At 28.7% G+C, this 16,212-nt stretch overlaps 1 protein-coding gene across 1 annotated transcript in view; it reads right to left on the reverse strand.

The window, feature by feature from the left end:
* Window positions 1–16,212, reverse strand: part of LOC129980906 (discoidin domain-containing receptor 2-like) — a 355,932-nt gene that overhangs the window by 17,739 nt on the left and 321,981 nt on the right. Inside the window, exons 5-9 of the mRNA XM_056091382.1 lie at window positions 15,493–15,640; window positions 6,114–6,293; window positions 4,497–4,669; window positions 3,203–3,410; window positions 1,185–1,238 (exon numbers count right to left, since the gene is read on the reverse strand). Coding sequence (XP_055947357.1) covers window positions 1,185–1,238; window positions 3,203–3,410; window positions 4,497–4,669; window positions 6,114–6,293; window positions 15,493–15,640 — 763 coding nt within the window. The remainder of the gene's footprint in view (window positions 1–1,184; window positions 1,239–3,202; window positions 3,411–4,496; window positions 4,670–6,113; window positions 6,294–15,492; window positions 15,641–16,212) is intronic.

Genomic DNA, 16,212 nt, shown 5'->3' on the forward strand with positions numbered 1-16,212 from the left:
TTTTGCTGAAGAATCTATTAAAGTTGGAATTGCATAAAATATTTAATTATTAAAATTTTAACGAACATTAAGATTGGCGAACCGGCTGGTCGCCAAAGGCGGCTAGTATAATCATAAAGTCTAATTCGAATTTTCAATAGTTCTCTGAGCTTATTATTAACCTTATAGTAAAATACCATCAGTAATTTAAATTTATTTTGATTAATTCATATTTTAATCTGAAACTTTTCTGTATTTCTTATTTTTTTTCTTTAGTTAAATATGCACGTATCTTGTATCTTCAGTGATTGTAAATAAATAATGTTTTATGGGTTTTATTTGTTCGACTTCGTTATAGTTGTACATAGTATTCAATTAAAAATACAATATATTTTTTTCTTTGAAAAAATAGTTGATCATGTTAAATGTTAATTGGACAGATTATGTTGAGCTTTATTGCACAATTGTTATTTTAAAGCATATATAATTTATTTATTGAAATTTTTATATTTATTAAATTTACTCATTTTTCGATTTTGCCTTATTTATTAAGACTGTGATATAAGTAAATCTTTATCACTATATATAATTTGAAACTTATATTTTTCAATTGCTGTACTTATTCTTGAACAATCTTTTAATTCACACTTTTAGATAAATCAATTTTTTTACTGTAGTCAACAAAATATTTGAATGAGCCGATATCTAATGTAATTTATTTTTAATGAGCTTTTAATAAATTAACGTGCCGGCAATAAAGTGAAGAGAAAATTACTATAATTAAAAAAATAATGATATTTATTAAAAATTAGAGAAAAGACTGCAAAGAAATGAATGAGATTTAGTAAATGAAAATTATCATTTAGTTATTATTTGTTATTCATAACATTGTATCTTAAATCAATTTTTGATATATCAATAAGATCATGAAAAGTCTTTCTTATAAATATTTTTGTCATCTGTAGCATCTCTTACAATTTGTATTTACTGCACAATAACTTTTATTGGATAAGGAATATTACTACACTATTCAATCTAATCCTTTTAAAAGAGTAACCTACTAAAATACATTCTAACCAATGACAATATTCGATTGAAAATAATTTTTATTCAATAATATCGTAATTAAAAGAGATAAATTTCAATAAAGTTAAAGTTTAAATTATAAAATAAAATTTCAATATAATTTTGTTTTAAAAACATACCTATAGGTGGAGCTGCTGGTGGTTCTTCCTCAGTGAAATTACCAACAGCAGGAACTGAAAACAAATATTAATAAAAAATCAATTATTATCGAAAAAAATGGAAGAAATGAATAAGAACTAGGCAATTATAAATTACTAAAGAACTGTCCAGTAATTGTTTAGAAAAACGCATTCAATTTTCATATCCACATTTCAGTCTCAATTGCAGCGTATTGACAAATGTTTTCACTGCAAAATAAGTTGAAAGTGAAATAAGTACGATAGTTTAGTTTCAATGTTATTGACTTTTTTTTCTACCTAAACACTTATTCACCTCCTCTAAAAAAAAACAAGTATAAAATGATAAATTTTAATTTTTGTGCAGGGTTAAAGGATAATTTTAAAAGATTGTGTAAGCATCTTAGATAGCTATTCGAATGAAAGAATCGGCCATGGCGCCATCTATATTTCTAAAAAGATATTACAATAGTTGTCCGGTGCACTTTGTGCCTTGTGTTTCATTAAAAACGGGCATATATTCGATAAATTATTTTGTCATCTAGAAGCATGAAGTTAATTATTCATCTATCGAAGTATATCAAAACTGTAAATAAACTTTTTTTGAATCAAAATGACTGCCATATTATTTAAAAGATAGCAACATCAGGCAATTAATTTACATTTAATGTGTATCTTATATTTTATAGATAAAAAATAAGATTACTAATACATATGTGATGTTTAACTTAATAAAAAATTTATCACAAATGTAAGTGGAATATGATGGTAAGCATAAGACTCTTTTAAAATCCATAAGGATATAATAACACAATTTATGACAGTGAACACAGCTTATTCAGAAAGATTCGGATATAAAAGTTTGTTAATTAAATAAAGATTCATTCTTGATTTCAATTAGAAGTATAGAGTGGTTTATATTTGGCAAAGGAATTAAAAATACTAATTTATGAATACATCAGAAATGAGAGTTCAAATATTGCATTCAGTTTTAAAAGATTTTATTGTTGGGTAATTTATATATATTATGGGTAATTTATATATTGTATGGGTATTTATATATTGTATCAATGTATATTCCCTTGATGAGTTACAGTTTTGTGGAACAGCAAATAGAACACCCTCTCCAAACCTGATAGTTTAACAAAATCCATTAGCATCTCATTAGAATTTCAGTATCATGAAATTAAAATTAACTTTTAGTAGAATTTGATTATTTGAATTGATGTTGAATCCGAGAGGTTCCTTAGTTTAAAAGTAGTTTTTCACGTGAATATGAGTAATTTTCTCATCTTTGTATATGGGTAGTATGTATATAGGATTAATGAATGTCATCTTTATGTGTTTTATGTATGTTTATGATATCATTGTCGATGAGAGGAAAGATCACTGTAGTTCAATAAAATGGTTTTAGATCTAAATGGATAAAGGAAGGTTTCAATCCTTATAAACAGAGATGTTTTCTGAAGAGTTTCATAGATTATCTGAGTGGAAATTAGTATTTGTGAGATTTTGTATTTTAAAAGTAATTTTTTATACTCATATAGATTGTTATTCTATCTTTTTTATGTGCGTAATTTATGTAATGTGTTAATGAACGTCTTTTCTTGTATTAAAGTTTTGTTGTCGTGGGAAGGAAATATCAACTTTGTCAATAAAATTGACAAACTTCTAAAAGGACGAAGAAGGAGTGTTTCAATACCGAGAAACTAGAGCTGTATTATTGTAGAGTTTGATAGATTACCTGAGTCGAAATTTGCAACAAATGTCCTTCCTTCATCAACAAATGTTAAAAAAAATCCTTAATACAAGTAATTTGTATGATGAATTAAGAAATATTACATGTAACATATAATAACACATAAATATAACAATACATAAAAATGTATAATAAAATTACAATATACAGTGAATGTATACATAAATACAACAATACATATGTATTATATGTAACACATAATGTTATTATGTATTACAATTTTGTTGACACTTGCTACAATAAAAGGAAGGAGAAGGATTACCTGAGTCAAAACTGACTTCTGATAGAAGCATCCATCTTGAGGCGAAGTGCAGCTCCACTTTGACCACCCTTCCAACGCCGTGATGTAGGAAGATGGTCACATTTCGAGAGTGCTCGAAGAAGAGGTCAGGCATGTAGGAGAACTGGACAGCCTGGCTTTGAAAATAGCGACCTCCCACACTGAACCATATTTTAGCAGAAGAGAATACCTGGTAGGAATAGCAATTGTTTTGAATGCTTTTCAATGAAGCAGTTTAAAATACACTGCAACTTTCAAGAAAGAATAGTTTTAGTGAATTAATTAAGTTCTCAATATATTAAAACATTGAATTGTCATTGAGCTACTGTAGCATAGCACCTGTACAAAATTTTAAAACTTCAGCATTGCAGTCTGAGTGACACTGATTGCAAAATTTCAACAAACGTGAAAGAAGTTATAAAAACTCAAAAAATTTTTTAAAGCTTTTATAATTATGTTAAAAACTAAGAATTAAGTATTTGATCAAATTTATAGATGATCAAACAATAAAATAGATGTAAGCAATTGTGAAAATGTGAGATTTTGAAAAAGATACATTAAATATGAGAGATTTTTGACCACAATCATAATATATTTTAGTCTTATGAATGGATAAGGAATGCATTTTTATTTCTCTGTAATGAATTTAATCTTGTGGTCTCTTAAATTTTCAAGAGTATTTTCAGTGTGTCACGCTTTTACGATTTTGTTTTGATATCTTTAAATTTGAAAAAAATTACTCTAATTTATTGTACACTAATAAAATACAGTTAAACTAATAACAGTTACACTAATAAAATACAGTTTTTAATACAGTTAAAAAATTAGTTTTTACATTTTTATCTTAAACAAATGTAACCACAATTCAGTATTATAAACATGATAGAATCTTGAAATGGATTATTCCCAAATTTACTACCAGATGTCACCATTCATATGGAGTCAAAATTTAATTTAAACATTGATATTTGGTCTTCACATTACTGCAATTTTATTCATAAACATTTAATTTCTACATTTTTGCCTTAAATAAATTACACAATTAAATATTATAAATATAACGAATTCTTGAAATCATTTGTTCTCGAATTCAGTACCATATGACACCATTTAAGTGAAATCAAAATTTATAAATTCATCGACTTATTTATAATGAAATAATAAAAATTTTAAAACAGTGTATTGGCATCATAATTCCGACACATCAAGAAACAAATGAGTGTGAAATCGAGTTAAATAAAAGCCTGTAAAAAATATTCTTGGAAATTTTGTTCACCTGCACGTCTCTGGAATGCATATTATTGCAGTAGAAGTAGACGGCCGTGAAGTTGCGGACCGTGTCGAAGGTGAAGATGATTTCGATGGGGCGGGACTCCGTACCGGTGAGGATATCATTGGAGAGAGTACTAATACCTCCACTATCGTTTTTCCACCCTACCCACTCGTAACCTGCAAAAAAGAAAAGTTTATAAAGATTGTTATTAATATATATTTAGAGTAAGATGCATAACTCCAATGGTTAAATAAACATAATTATGAAATCTTGCTAATGGGTGGTATGAACTAGTTGAAAATTGTTTAGACCTTTAGGTATATATATTAATTTATTAGAAAAAAAAATTAAAAAGCAATGTCATGCATTTGGTTAAGCCATGCAAGTGAAATATCTAGTCTTTAAATATGATGTTGTGGCCTTAATAGGTTAAATCAAATTGGTTTTGGTTTGGTTTGGTTTGGTTACATTAACGTCCCGTTGTAAAGCAACACTAGGGCTATTTTGGGACGGACCTCGTAATTTTGAACCGCGGTCAGATGACGAGGACGACACCAGAGCTGGCACCCCCCTCTCCACACCACACCACACCACACCACACCACACCACACCACACCACACCACACCAACGGTTAAATCAGAATAAATAAATTAAAAAATTATTATTAGCAGAAAAGACCTAAAGATTATATACAAAGGAGATATTTTTCGATACATTTAACCTATTTAATAATATAAATCACTACTACATTTCATAATAAATACAATTACAACGTGTTATAACTCATTTCAATATTTCATTGTATTGTATTTTTGATCATTTGAAATGTTTTATAAAACAAATGAATCGTTCAGTTTTTATCTTAATTATGAAAATATTAATTCTTTTTACAAAATTTCATTATTCCACTTTTTTTGGACTGAAGTCAATAATAGTTTCATTAAACGTCAACAGATGTCGCTCTAACAACTATCGAATGGTATTTAATTCTTGCCAGCGGAAAGAGCGCGAATCATAAGAAAATAAAACTGATCGAAAAAATCAATTTTTATCACGATTCTCCAAAACGAAAATTTAATTTAGTGAATAATCCAAAAAGCAAAAAATAAACCAAGCAAAACAATATATTTTTAAAAAGATAAATTTTAAATTTGTTTGTTTGTAGAAATTTTGAATTTATTTGTTTTTATCTTCAGAAAGAGAATTTCTAAACTGACTTTTGTTTAAGCAGCAACTTAAAAAAAAAAGAAAAAAAAAAAGAAGGAACTTTTTTTTTTCTATATGTCCCTCTCACTTAGATACACAGTGGCGGATTTAGACATTTTGCAGTTCTATACAGTATGTATTACCATGTTGGTGTTACCAATCACACCCCTCTTCCCTATATAAATCTTTTTTTTTTTTTTTTTTTTATCATTTTTGTGGTGTTTTTTAATATTCATTTTAGCAGTTTTTTAAAACAGTTAAAATCATTTTAACTGTTTTTAGCACAGAAATGAACATCAGGGAATTCCCTCGCTTCCTTTCTTGAAACTCTGAACAGTTTAATAACACAGTCTGAGTCAATTCAGGTTATATAATCTGTATAGCAATTTCTTCATATTGTGACGCATTTCTACCTTTTCCATAACCTTGAGTGTCGACCTTGAAGTTATCGTCTCCCTTTTGTCCGTCCGTCAGTTGTCCCAATCCCCCATGCAGATAGCTATCGTCTTTGATGCCGTCGTAGATCTTGTCTGAAAGGTTTACGTCCACGCCACGGCGTTCGCCCTGGGGCATAGCGTACGACACAAGTCCATCTATGTAAAGAGAGAAAAAGAACATTAAATTATGAATAAACATACAAAAACTGAATATTCACAAAATTTTTGGCAACAAATTTATAATGAAAGTAATGTTAAAAGATATCGTAACACAGAGCAAATGTAAAATATGAAAAATTTTATTTAGCTGAAATCCACAAATTGACACCAACTGATGATACATCCATCGCCTATGTCAAAAAAATAAAATGGCTGTTAAAGATGCGGTGTCAACGAATCGATAATATTTAAAGAAATCACTAATAATTTAAAACAAGTTTTCATTTTTAGCAAAAAATTCATTTCACCAACTTTTTTTTGAACCTTTATTTCCTTATTTACCATATTAGTAATGTCAGAGACCATCTTGCATTTTGAAATTCATCATTTTGTTTATTTGCAAATCTATGTTTTTTAATTTAGGATTAATTAATAAGATTTGACATACTGTCTAATTGGGATTAAAATTAAAAAAAAAATTCCTCTCAACAAGCTGGAAGGCAAAGATAGATTCCTTTACATCTAAGTTACTATCTGGCGACATAAATTGTTATGTTAGAAGTAGTCAATATTAGGGCTTGAAAATCACTTTTCTGACCCTACTTTTAAGATAATACAGTTATCGAAAAATTTTAAATACAAAAGTTGCTCGTTTTAACAAGGCGCTAATTTGGAATTATTAAATGCAAATTATTATGCGAACTGTTCGAGGGAGGACTTGCCGTGTCAATAAAAATTCAAATCAGTCAAAGGAAAGATAATGCAAAAGGAATTAAAATAATAGAAAGAGGTGTCAATAGGAAGTTTGCTTGACGTGAAACAAGTATGCCCATCTGCATTTGGGTAACGATTTGCCTAGGAAAATTGAGTCATATCTTCCAAAATTATTTTACAAAATTAGTTCTTCAAAATCTTAAAACTAAAAAATTATTTTTTTAATGCTATCAATTTTATTTCTGTTCAATTCTTTCTTTCTTTAAATTTTTTAAAAATTTAATTTGATGCACAATTCGTAACAATGTTTTTAATTTTATGGTGAAATTCAAATTCATCGACCAAAACATTCAATCGTATGCTTATATAATTGTAATATTCAATCGTATGCTTTAAAATGAAGATTAAAAAAAATGAAGATTTAAAATGAAGATTCAAACTTTTATTTCGTAGTATGAACACTTTTTTTTATTTTTCTCTAGCAATAATTTATAGCAAACTGATTTATTGAAATTTTTTTTTCTGTTCTTATAAAGCGAAATTTCTAAAAAAAAAAAAAAAAAAAACTAAATAAAAATATACATTCCATATTAATTCTTTAACAACTTAAGTCAACAATCTGGATGAATACACTAGTCTCTGTTTATAATAAGATTAATGAATTACTTTTTAAATCCTTCTTAACTTTCTTTTTTAATTTAGAAATGAATAATAATGTTTAGCGTTAAGTTTTGTGATTATCAAGTATTTGCCCTCCATTAAACAGAAGTTCAATTGCGAAATGTGTCGACAGCCTCTTCCTCCGACACATAATTCCAAACCTTACCATATTAAGTCCACTTACTACAGTAAGATATGTACATCACCATCATAATTTTAGCGGCACAGATATAATTGCAAACCATCCCTCCGGGGCGAGTTTCTTCCCCCCCCAGGAATTATTTTCACCCTTCCCCCATTTCCTCCAACTACGAGAAGACATTTCGTGATATTACGTGACTAAGTGGTTAAAGAGAGAACTCTAGAGTAAGGGATGAGAGTTACTAATGGACCAATTAGATTGAAGAGTTTTAAGGATTCCACAGTAGCAGATTCTGTTGCTAAAACGTAATGATATGGGATAATAGCAATTCTCTAGTACCTTGAAAGATCGGAGATCATAGCTGTCTCACTTTGGATAGAATTGATTTTGAAACTGAAAACGGAGAATATGTGAAAATGTGGTTTAGAGGTTACGTATCTAAACTGTTATTTTGCAAATTGTAGAGCTGTATATAGACTGCTCATTACTGTAAAGGAGTTAATAAGTAGTATCTGGAAATAACCATTATTTTTCTTGATGGTATTCAATTCATTTCAAATGCTTACATGGTCCAATTATATCGTAAATATGTATTTCAGTTTATAATGTAAAAATATATCAGAAAAAAAGTATGATCATATTTTTGTAACATTGTATAAAGTGTCATAAAATATACTTTACATTTATAAAATTTAGCTCGATTAAATTGTTTATAAAGAATTTATTGTTAGATTATAAGGAGCAGGAGTATTCTTCTCTTAGCATTATCGTGTACTTGAACAATATGGCGAGTTTTGAGTTCACTTTCATTTCATGGAGAAAGAATTATATACATATTTTAAATCACTGCCCTATTGAAAGAATGGGTCCAGATTCGGTAAAATCCTAGATGGGCCCACCTCTTGGCGACTCATTTGAAATCTCGCCAAGTTGAATATTTGTTATTATTATTATTTTTCAATTAAAAAATGATACTTGAGGGCCAGAAATAATAATAAATATAATAAAAATAAATATAATAAATAAATAAAATAAATATAATAAAATAAATATAATAAAATAAATATAATAAAATAAAAAAAATAAAAAAACCCGTCTAGGTTGATTATTTAATAATAAAATAAAATAATAAATAAATAATAATAAAATAATAAATAAATAATAATAAAATAATAAATAAATAATAATAAAATAATAAATAAATAATAATAAAATAATAAATAAAAATAAAAAATAAATAAAATAAAAAAAATTTAAAAAAACCCGTCTAGGTTGCCACATTGGCGACGTTATTGCCACTCGTTTGGCGAGAATTCAAAAAGACACCAAGAGGTGGGCTGTGCTAGGATCCATCCCCAGATTCAGTGGTAGATCTTCATTTTTATTCGAAGACGATGTGAAATATTTCATTTACCTAATGATTGAATTATATTCATATTTGTAAGCACTGGTAGATTTACAGATAATAAGTTCGTTAGTATATTTGGTTGAAAATGTAGTGCATATGTGAAATTATGGAGATGGTTCACAACTACTTGATTCATCAATTTGAAATTTAAAAGAAATCAGAAAAAAATACATAAAAAAATAAAGTTTTGAAATCAAAGGACAGAAATATTTATAAAGGACAATATCTAAAAACAAATGTACTGAATCATTAGTAAAAGATGATATCCCGAAATAAAAGGTTCAAAATAGTTGTAAAGGACAAGGCCAAGAAACCAAACATTCATAAAGGATCAAAATCGTGAAAAAGAAAATATCTAAATGTTCATAAAATAGAGCTTTCTGAGACAAAAGGACAGCATAAAAAATGACAGAAAGACTAATGAAGGATTACATTTTGAAATAAAAGAATCGAAACGTTTATAAATACAAAGTCTCGAAATATTTTTAAAGGACAATATTCCGAAACTAAAGGACCAAAAGAATCACGAAGGACAAATCCATAAACAAAGGGACAAATCCATAAACTTTAATTAAAGACAACATCTAGAAATAAAAGGACAGAATATTCGTAAAGAACATCCCCAAACAAAAGAATCAAACTTTCATTTGAGGTCGAAAAAAAAGGGGGGGGGAGGGGGACCGAATGACTGATAAAAAACAACGTTTTGAAATCAAGGAACTGCAATATTCATATAGAATACCGTCCCGAAATAAAAGTATCGCAATATTTATGAAGGACAACATACAGGAACAAATGGACTGAAGCTTTAAATAAAGACAGTATCCAAAAGCAATTGGATGGGAAATATTCATAAAGTACAACGTCCCGAAACAAAACATTCTCTTAAGGTCAAAATTTTGAAACACAAAGACCGAAATACTCTAAAAGTTGAACTTTTAGAAATAAAAGGACTGAAAGGCTGTTAAAAAAACAACGTCTTGAAATCAAAGGACTGTAACATTCATATAGAATATCGCCCAGGAATCAAAGTGCCACTATATTTATAATGGATAACATACAGGAGCAAATTGGCAGAAATTTTAATTAAAAACATCGTATAGAAATAAATGGGCTGAATGGCTGTTATAAAAAACAACATCTTGAAATCAAAGGAATGCAACATTCATATAGAATATCTCCCCGGAATCAAAGTGCTACAATATTTATAATGGACAACATACAGGAGCAAATTGGCTGAAACTTCAATTAAAGACATCATATAGAAATAAAAGGACTGAATGGCTGTTAAAAAAAACAACGTCTTGAAATCAAAGGATTGCAACATTCATATAAAATATCTCCCCGGAATCAAAGTGCCACGATATTAATAATGGACAACATACAGGAGCAAATTGGCTGAAACTTTAATTAAAGACATCATATAGAAATAAATGGACTGAAAATATTCGTAAAAGCAAACATCGCGAAACAAAAGAATCCAAATATTCAACTAAGGACAAAATTTTGAAACAAGAGGACCAACAGACTGATAAAGAAAAACTTCTTGCGATCAAACGATGCATAGAAAATTGTAGCGAAAACAAAAGTCTGAAGCATTTAGAAAGGAAGAAAGGACAATATTCAGAAACAAATGGGTTGAAACTTTAATTAAAGATAAAGTCCAGAAGCAACGGAAATGAAAACATTCATAAAGAACAATATTTCAAAAATATATCTAATAATCTAAATAATAAATATCTAATAATAAATATATCTAAACATTATCTTAAGGTCAAAATTTTGAAACAAAAGGATCGAAGTGCTGATAAAGTTGAGCTTCCTGAAATAAACGGATTGAAAAATTCATATAGATCAACATCCCGAAAACCAAGGGCAACAACATTCATACAGGACAACGTCTAGAAATAATGACTTTTGTCTAGACTGAAACAATCAAGAAGGACAAAGTCCTGAAACAAAAGTCTGAAACACACGTATTAAAGCACTGCAATTCGAAATATTCACTAAGGAAAAAATCCCGAAACCAGAAGACCGAAGCATTCAGATTTAACATTTTGAGCGTTTCAATTGCAGGAACAACATTTTTCTATATTTGGCGATCAATAATCCATCTCAGAAACAGTGACACATTTTTGACTCTTTGGAAGAAAAAAGAGAAAAGAATGGCTTGTTATATCCTAAAATTTCTTTCAGAAAAGTAAGTTTGAAATGCAGTTGCAAGTTGAACTCGCGAGGTTCGGAAGGAACAAGTGACAAACAGTCACAGTTTCCTGCTTTCTTTCTCCGCAGGAGCAAAATAACGATGTTTGACAAGTTTGGAGAACTACTCTTTCCGAATTTCAGGAATATTTTCTCTCGATTCGGATAGACATTTTTTTTCCTCCCAACAAGTGAGTCGGTCTTTTCGATCAGTAGTGTAAACAATAAATGTTTTTTTTTCAATTTCTTGCAAACGAAGTAAAAAAACAGAATCGGCAAAAAAAGTACCTCAAGATTTTAATGATTATTCAAATTTTTGAATTTACTGTGTCATAAAACGCATTTTCGAAACTATGTCCACCTGTTTAGAAGTTTGGAAATACAAAATAACTCGTTACATCCAAAAAGAAAAGAAAAAATAAATTGTGTTTTATTTAGCCACTTAAATGCAATAGTTCTACAAACAGGAAGCTTGGCCATTATTGCATTTACCCTTTCTAGGGCCGTGGGAAGTATGCTTCCCACCACATTTATCCATCTTTGTATGAAATTATGTAGGTTGGCATAAGTTCTGACACATTTTTTTAGAAAGACAGAAACTTAGATGCTTCAGTTCTTTATCTCACACAAAATGATGTGTCTTGATTTGTTACTTAATTACTAATTAACCAAATTAATTAATTAATCAAATTAAATTTATCTAATAAGCTAAATGAATCCCTTTTCTTATCCTAATTACAAGCTTAAAAATATTTTAACATAATATGACTAGAAAAAAAAATGGCCCTTTAAAGGGTTAAAGCAGCGTGAATAAATTCAAAGATATTAAAAGCAGAAAAAAATTATAGCAGAGTTGAATCTCTAGTTCCAAACATTATCATTACATGATAATGTTTTCATTTTAATTTATCTTCCTTTTACTTTTAAATATAGAACAGCTATAATGTGCAAACACGTAAAAAGATGTATTTAATATTGTCGCACCGTGCTTGAGTGTGAATTCACTCAAACAATAAGAAGTGTAATTCAAACAATGAAAAGTAATGCAGTAAAAAAATATTTAATATATTATAAAAAATTATCAAGTCAATTTGCTCTTAATATCTCAGAAAATTATACAGATACCTTATACATTATATACCTTATAAATTATACAGCGTGAATACTTATGAATGAATCTGAAGGAAAAACCCTTCCCTCATTGAAACATTTTCTGTATGGGGTGGAGTACAAAAATTTAATTTTTGTAATTTGTTATCATCCCTTTACAAGACCATAGTGTTTTCATAATTTTGAATACTTTATTTGGGATGAAACTTGGTAATTTGAATTATATGTCTAATTATAATAGTTAAGGATATAAACACTTGTTCCATTTTTGAGACATTTAGTATATATATGTAATACGAATCCTGTAGGCTAAATAATATGTAACATATTTTTGGTTGAAGAAGAGCGCAGGTTAAAGACATAAACGAGAGGTTGTATTTTTAATTCCGTTTTATTCTTCTCGGGAGGCAAACATGATTATTTACAAGAAGGCGCAGCACGGCACAAAAGCAGAAGGCAAAAAGGGGACGAACAAATGATCACTAGTCTTATATAACATAAGATTTCTGGCCAGGTGCCAAACGTGGTGACCTTTGACACTTTTTCAAGGGCACCGATCACTTTCATTTGAATCGTTTCAAATGAAGGTTATCACTTTCATTTGAAACGTAGTTCTGATGGCGCATTATTTTTTACAGAGGAATTAATTAAACCGAAAGTGGAATTGGATCACGAAATAAGAGAATATTTTACTATGGTCTAAATTAAGAAAAAATCTTGGAAATTAATCAAATTGAAATTAGAATTAAAATATCATTATATATATATATGCGTGTGTGTGTGTGTGTGTAAACATAATTTTTAAGCAGAGGCCGAAGAGAGAGAAGACACTTTCGAATTTTACTTCGTTCTTTATTCCACCTCGGGAGGCATAATTTATGTACAAACAGCGTGGGCGAACTGGCGTCCGCTCACCAGCGATACAAGAGCAGAAAATGCCTAAAGAAGACAAAAAATATTTTCCTCCACTTATTAATACAATGAGATTCTGATAGGTATTTCTTTACACATATCGATATAGGTAAGGGAATTATAGGGATCTTTTTAAAAGAATTCGCTTGCCTTGACAATTTTTTTATCCCTTCACTCGGTGCGTGTGAAAGTGTAGATTTAAACATTTTTACAGAGCTCGTGGCGCATTAATTAAATAAAAAAGGTGGAATTAAATCAGGAAATAAGAGAATATTTCAGAATGAAGTTAATATGGGTTAAATTAAGATCACATTTTGGAAATTAATTAGGATTGCATTAAATTTTAAAATATCTTTACACACACACATGGTTTATTTTATGCCAAGAAACCTGATATATATGTCGGAGTTATTGAATAAAAACTTTAATAATTTACCTAATAATTAATAAAAACATAATTTTAAAAAAGGCCTCTTTTTATCCTGTACCTACAATTCAAGAAGCAAACACGTATAAAATTTGTGGCTCAAGGTCAAATGGTCTGCCCATATGTTTTGAACAATTAGCAGGCAATTAATCATGCTCAAAAGATCTTTAATATCAGTAAATTAGAAAGGAAAATTATTATTTTTTTATCATTATTAAATTAAACAGCAATCATATTTATGTAAAGGAGATCATTGTATTTTATAATATTTTTACTTTCTTATTTTAATTAGCAGAAATGTGAATAGCAAAACAAAATCGTAAAAGCTTGTTACTTTCAGTAAATAGTCATTTTAATCACGTTAAATTTTTTTAAAAACGAAAATCCAAGATTTTTTCTTTCGATTGCATGGTGCCCTTAATATCATTGTAATATTGCCTGATTTCCGATAAAAAAATATTATTTTCTATTTTTTACTGCACTAATTAAACAATGTTTAAAACCTTTTTTTTTATTTCTATTATTTTCTACTTTTTAATATTTAATTCTTGAAAGGGCTATTTTTTTTTTTTAGTAATGGTTAATTAAATTATTTTTGGGATTTGAGTAATTACTCACTCAGTGTATTAGATAACATTAATATGTTTTGTTAACTATTTTGATCAATTGCTATTTAATTAATATATCAAGGCACTTCATTATGGTGTAAGATAAAAAAAAATAAAGCAACTGGGATTTTTTCCTCGAAAATGTAGTGCGGACTTACACCAACTTATGTAATTGCATATAAAAATTGATTTATAAAAAAAATATTTATTAAGCTTATTAGATAAAATTAATTAGATTTGTTGGCTAATTTGATTTATTATTCATTAATTAACAAATCAAGAGACTTCATTAAGGTTTGAAACATAAACAGACGCATTTAAGATTTTTTCATCGAAAATTTTTACGCAAAATTATGCCAGCTTATATAAAAGCATAAAAAAAAATAATTGAAGTTTTTTAGTAATTATACTCTTTATGGTCCTAAAAAGGGGTTAATATATCTCATAATTAATGATTACAGATATTATGGAATATAAAAATGATTATTTTTGAAATGATTTCTAGATGGCGCCAATTGTATGAAGTTTAGTTTACTTATATTAACGTCCCTTTTTTAAAGATTCACTAGGGATATTTTGGGACGGACCTCGTAATCTTGAACAGCTGTCAGATGATGAGGACGCCACCTGAGTTTGCACCTCCTCTCCAAACTTTCACTCACACAAGTGGGAGGACATTACGCCCGACGGATTTAACGTGCAACAGACCTGCTTACACGACGGTTCTTCGGTGGAACTGAGTCTCGAACCTGAAACCCTCGGTGCAGTAACCGAGACCTTACTACAAACCCACAACGACCCTGCCACCTCTATGAAATCTAACGGATAATAAAGAGCTCTAAAATGATTAAAATATCTATTGACATCGGGAACCAATAACTGTATAAAATTTAGATAAGGAAATGAATGGAAAATCGATGACAAAATCTGATGGAATGATCGTACATTATTGATGAAATCTGCGAAGTTAAGCACTGAATAAAAATAGGATAGAGCTCTAAAAACTTCATTACCGTGAAAGATGCATCCGTAGAGCTCCACCCTCATGCAGATGGTCCTCAGATGGATGCTGTAGGGGACGAATCGAATCTTTGTCGCGATGATCGGAGGGTCCACAATTCGTTTCACGCTCGAATAAGTGTTCGTGTTGCCTTTGAAGATCTGAAAAAGAAATTACAAATGAATGTATTTAAAAACAATAAGTTTTAAACGTGAAAATTATCTTAAGAATTACAAATTGGAGCACTATAGATCTAAAATAGTAAAAAGTATTAATAGTATATTTATGAATCCATAGTTAAATATAATTTTTAAATGTTCTCTATATACATGAAATAAATTAGGATGCGTTGATCATTTTAATAATCGGAAAAATCTTTTTACGGGAAATTTATGAGGCTTACTTTAGAAAATTTTAATTTTAGATTTTTTTTGTGCAACAGGCATATTTCGCTATACAGAACAAAGGATAATTTTGATGACTTAATGATAATTCGGAGTGCTGAAATGAATATTCTTTTCACTGGAAAACAGAAATTTGGTCTCTTAAAAGAAGAAGGAATGAAAATATCACAAAGCTGATTTTTGAGGACAATAAATTTGGACTATCTGAGTAAATTACGATCTCAATTGATTCGGAATATTGACATGTCTGTTAATCTTAATCTTTTTCTTTTCTTTCGCTAAGGTTTTCTAAAATTGTTTATTTGATATTATTTTCGTAAACATGAGGA

This window comes from Argiope bruennichi, chromosome 8, assembly GCF_947563725.1.
Source record: "Argiope bruennichi chromosome 8, qqArgBrue1.1, whole genome shotgun sequence".
NCBI lineage: Eukaryota > Metazoa > Arthropoda > Arachnida > Araneae > Araneidae > Argiope > Argiope bruennichi.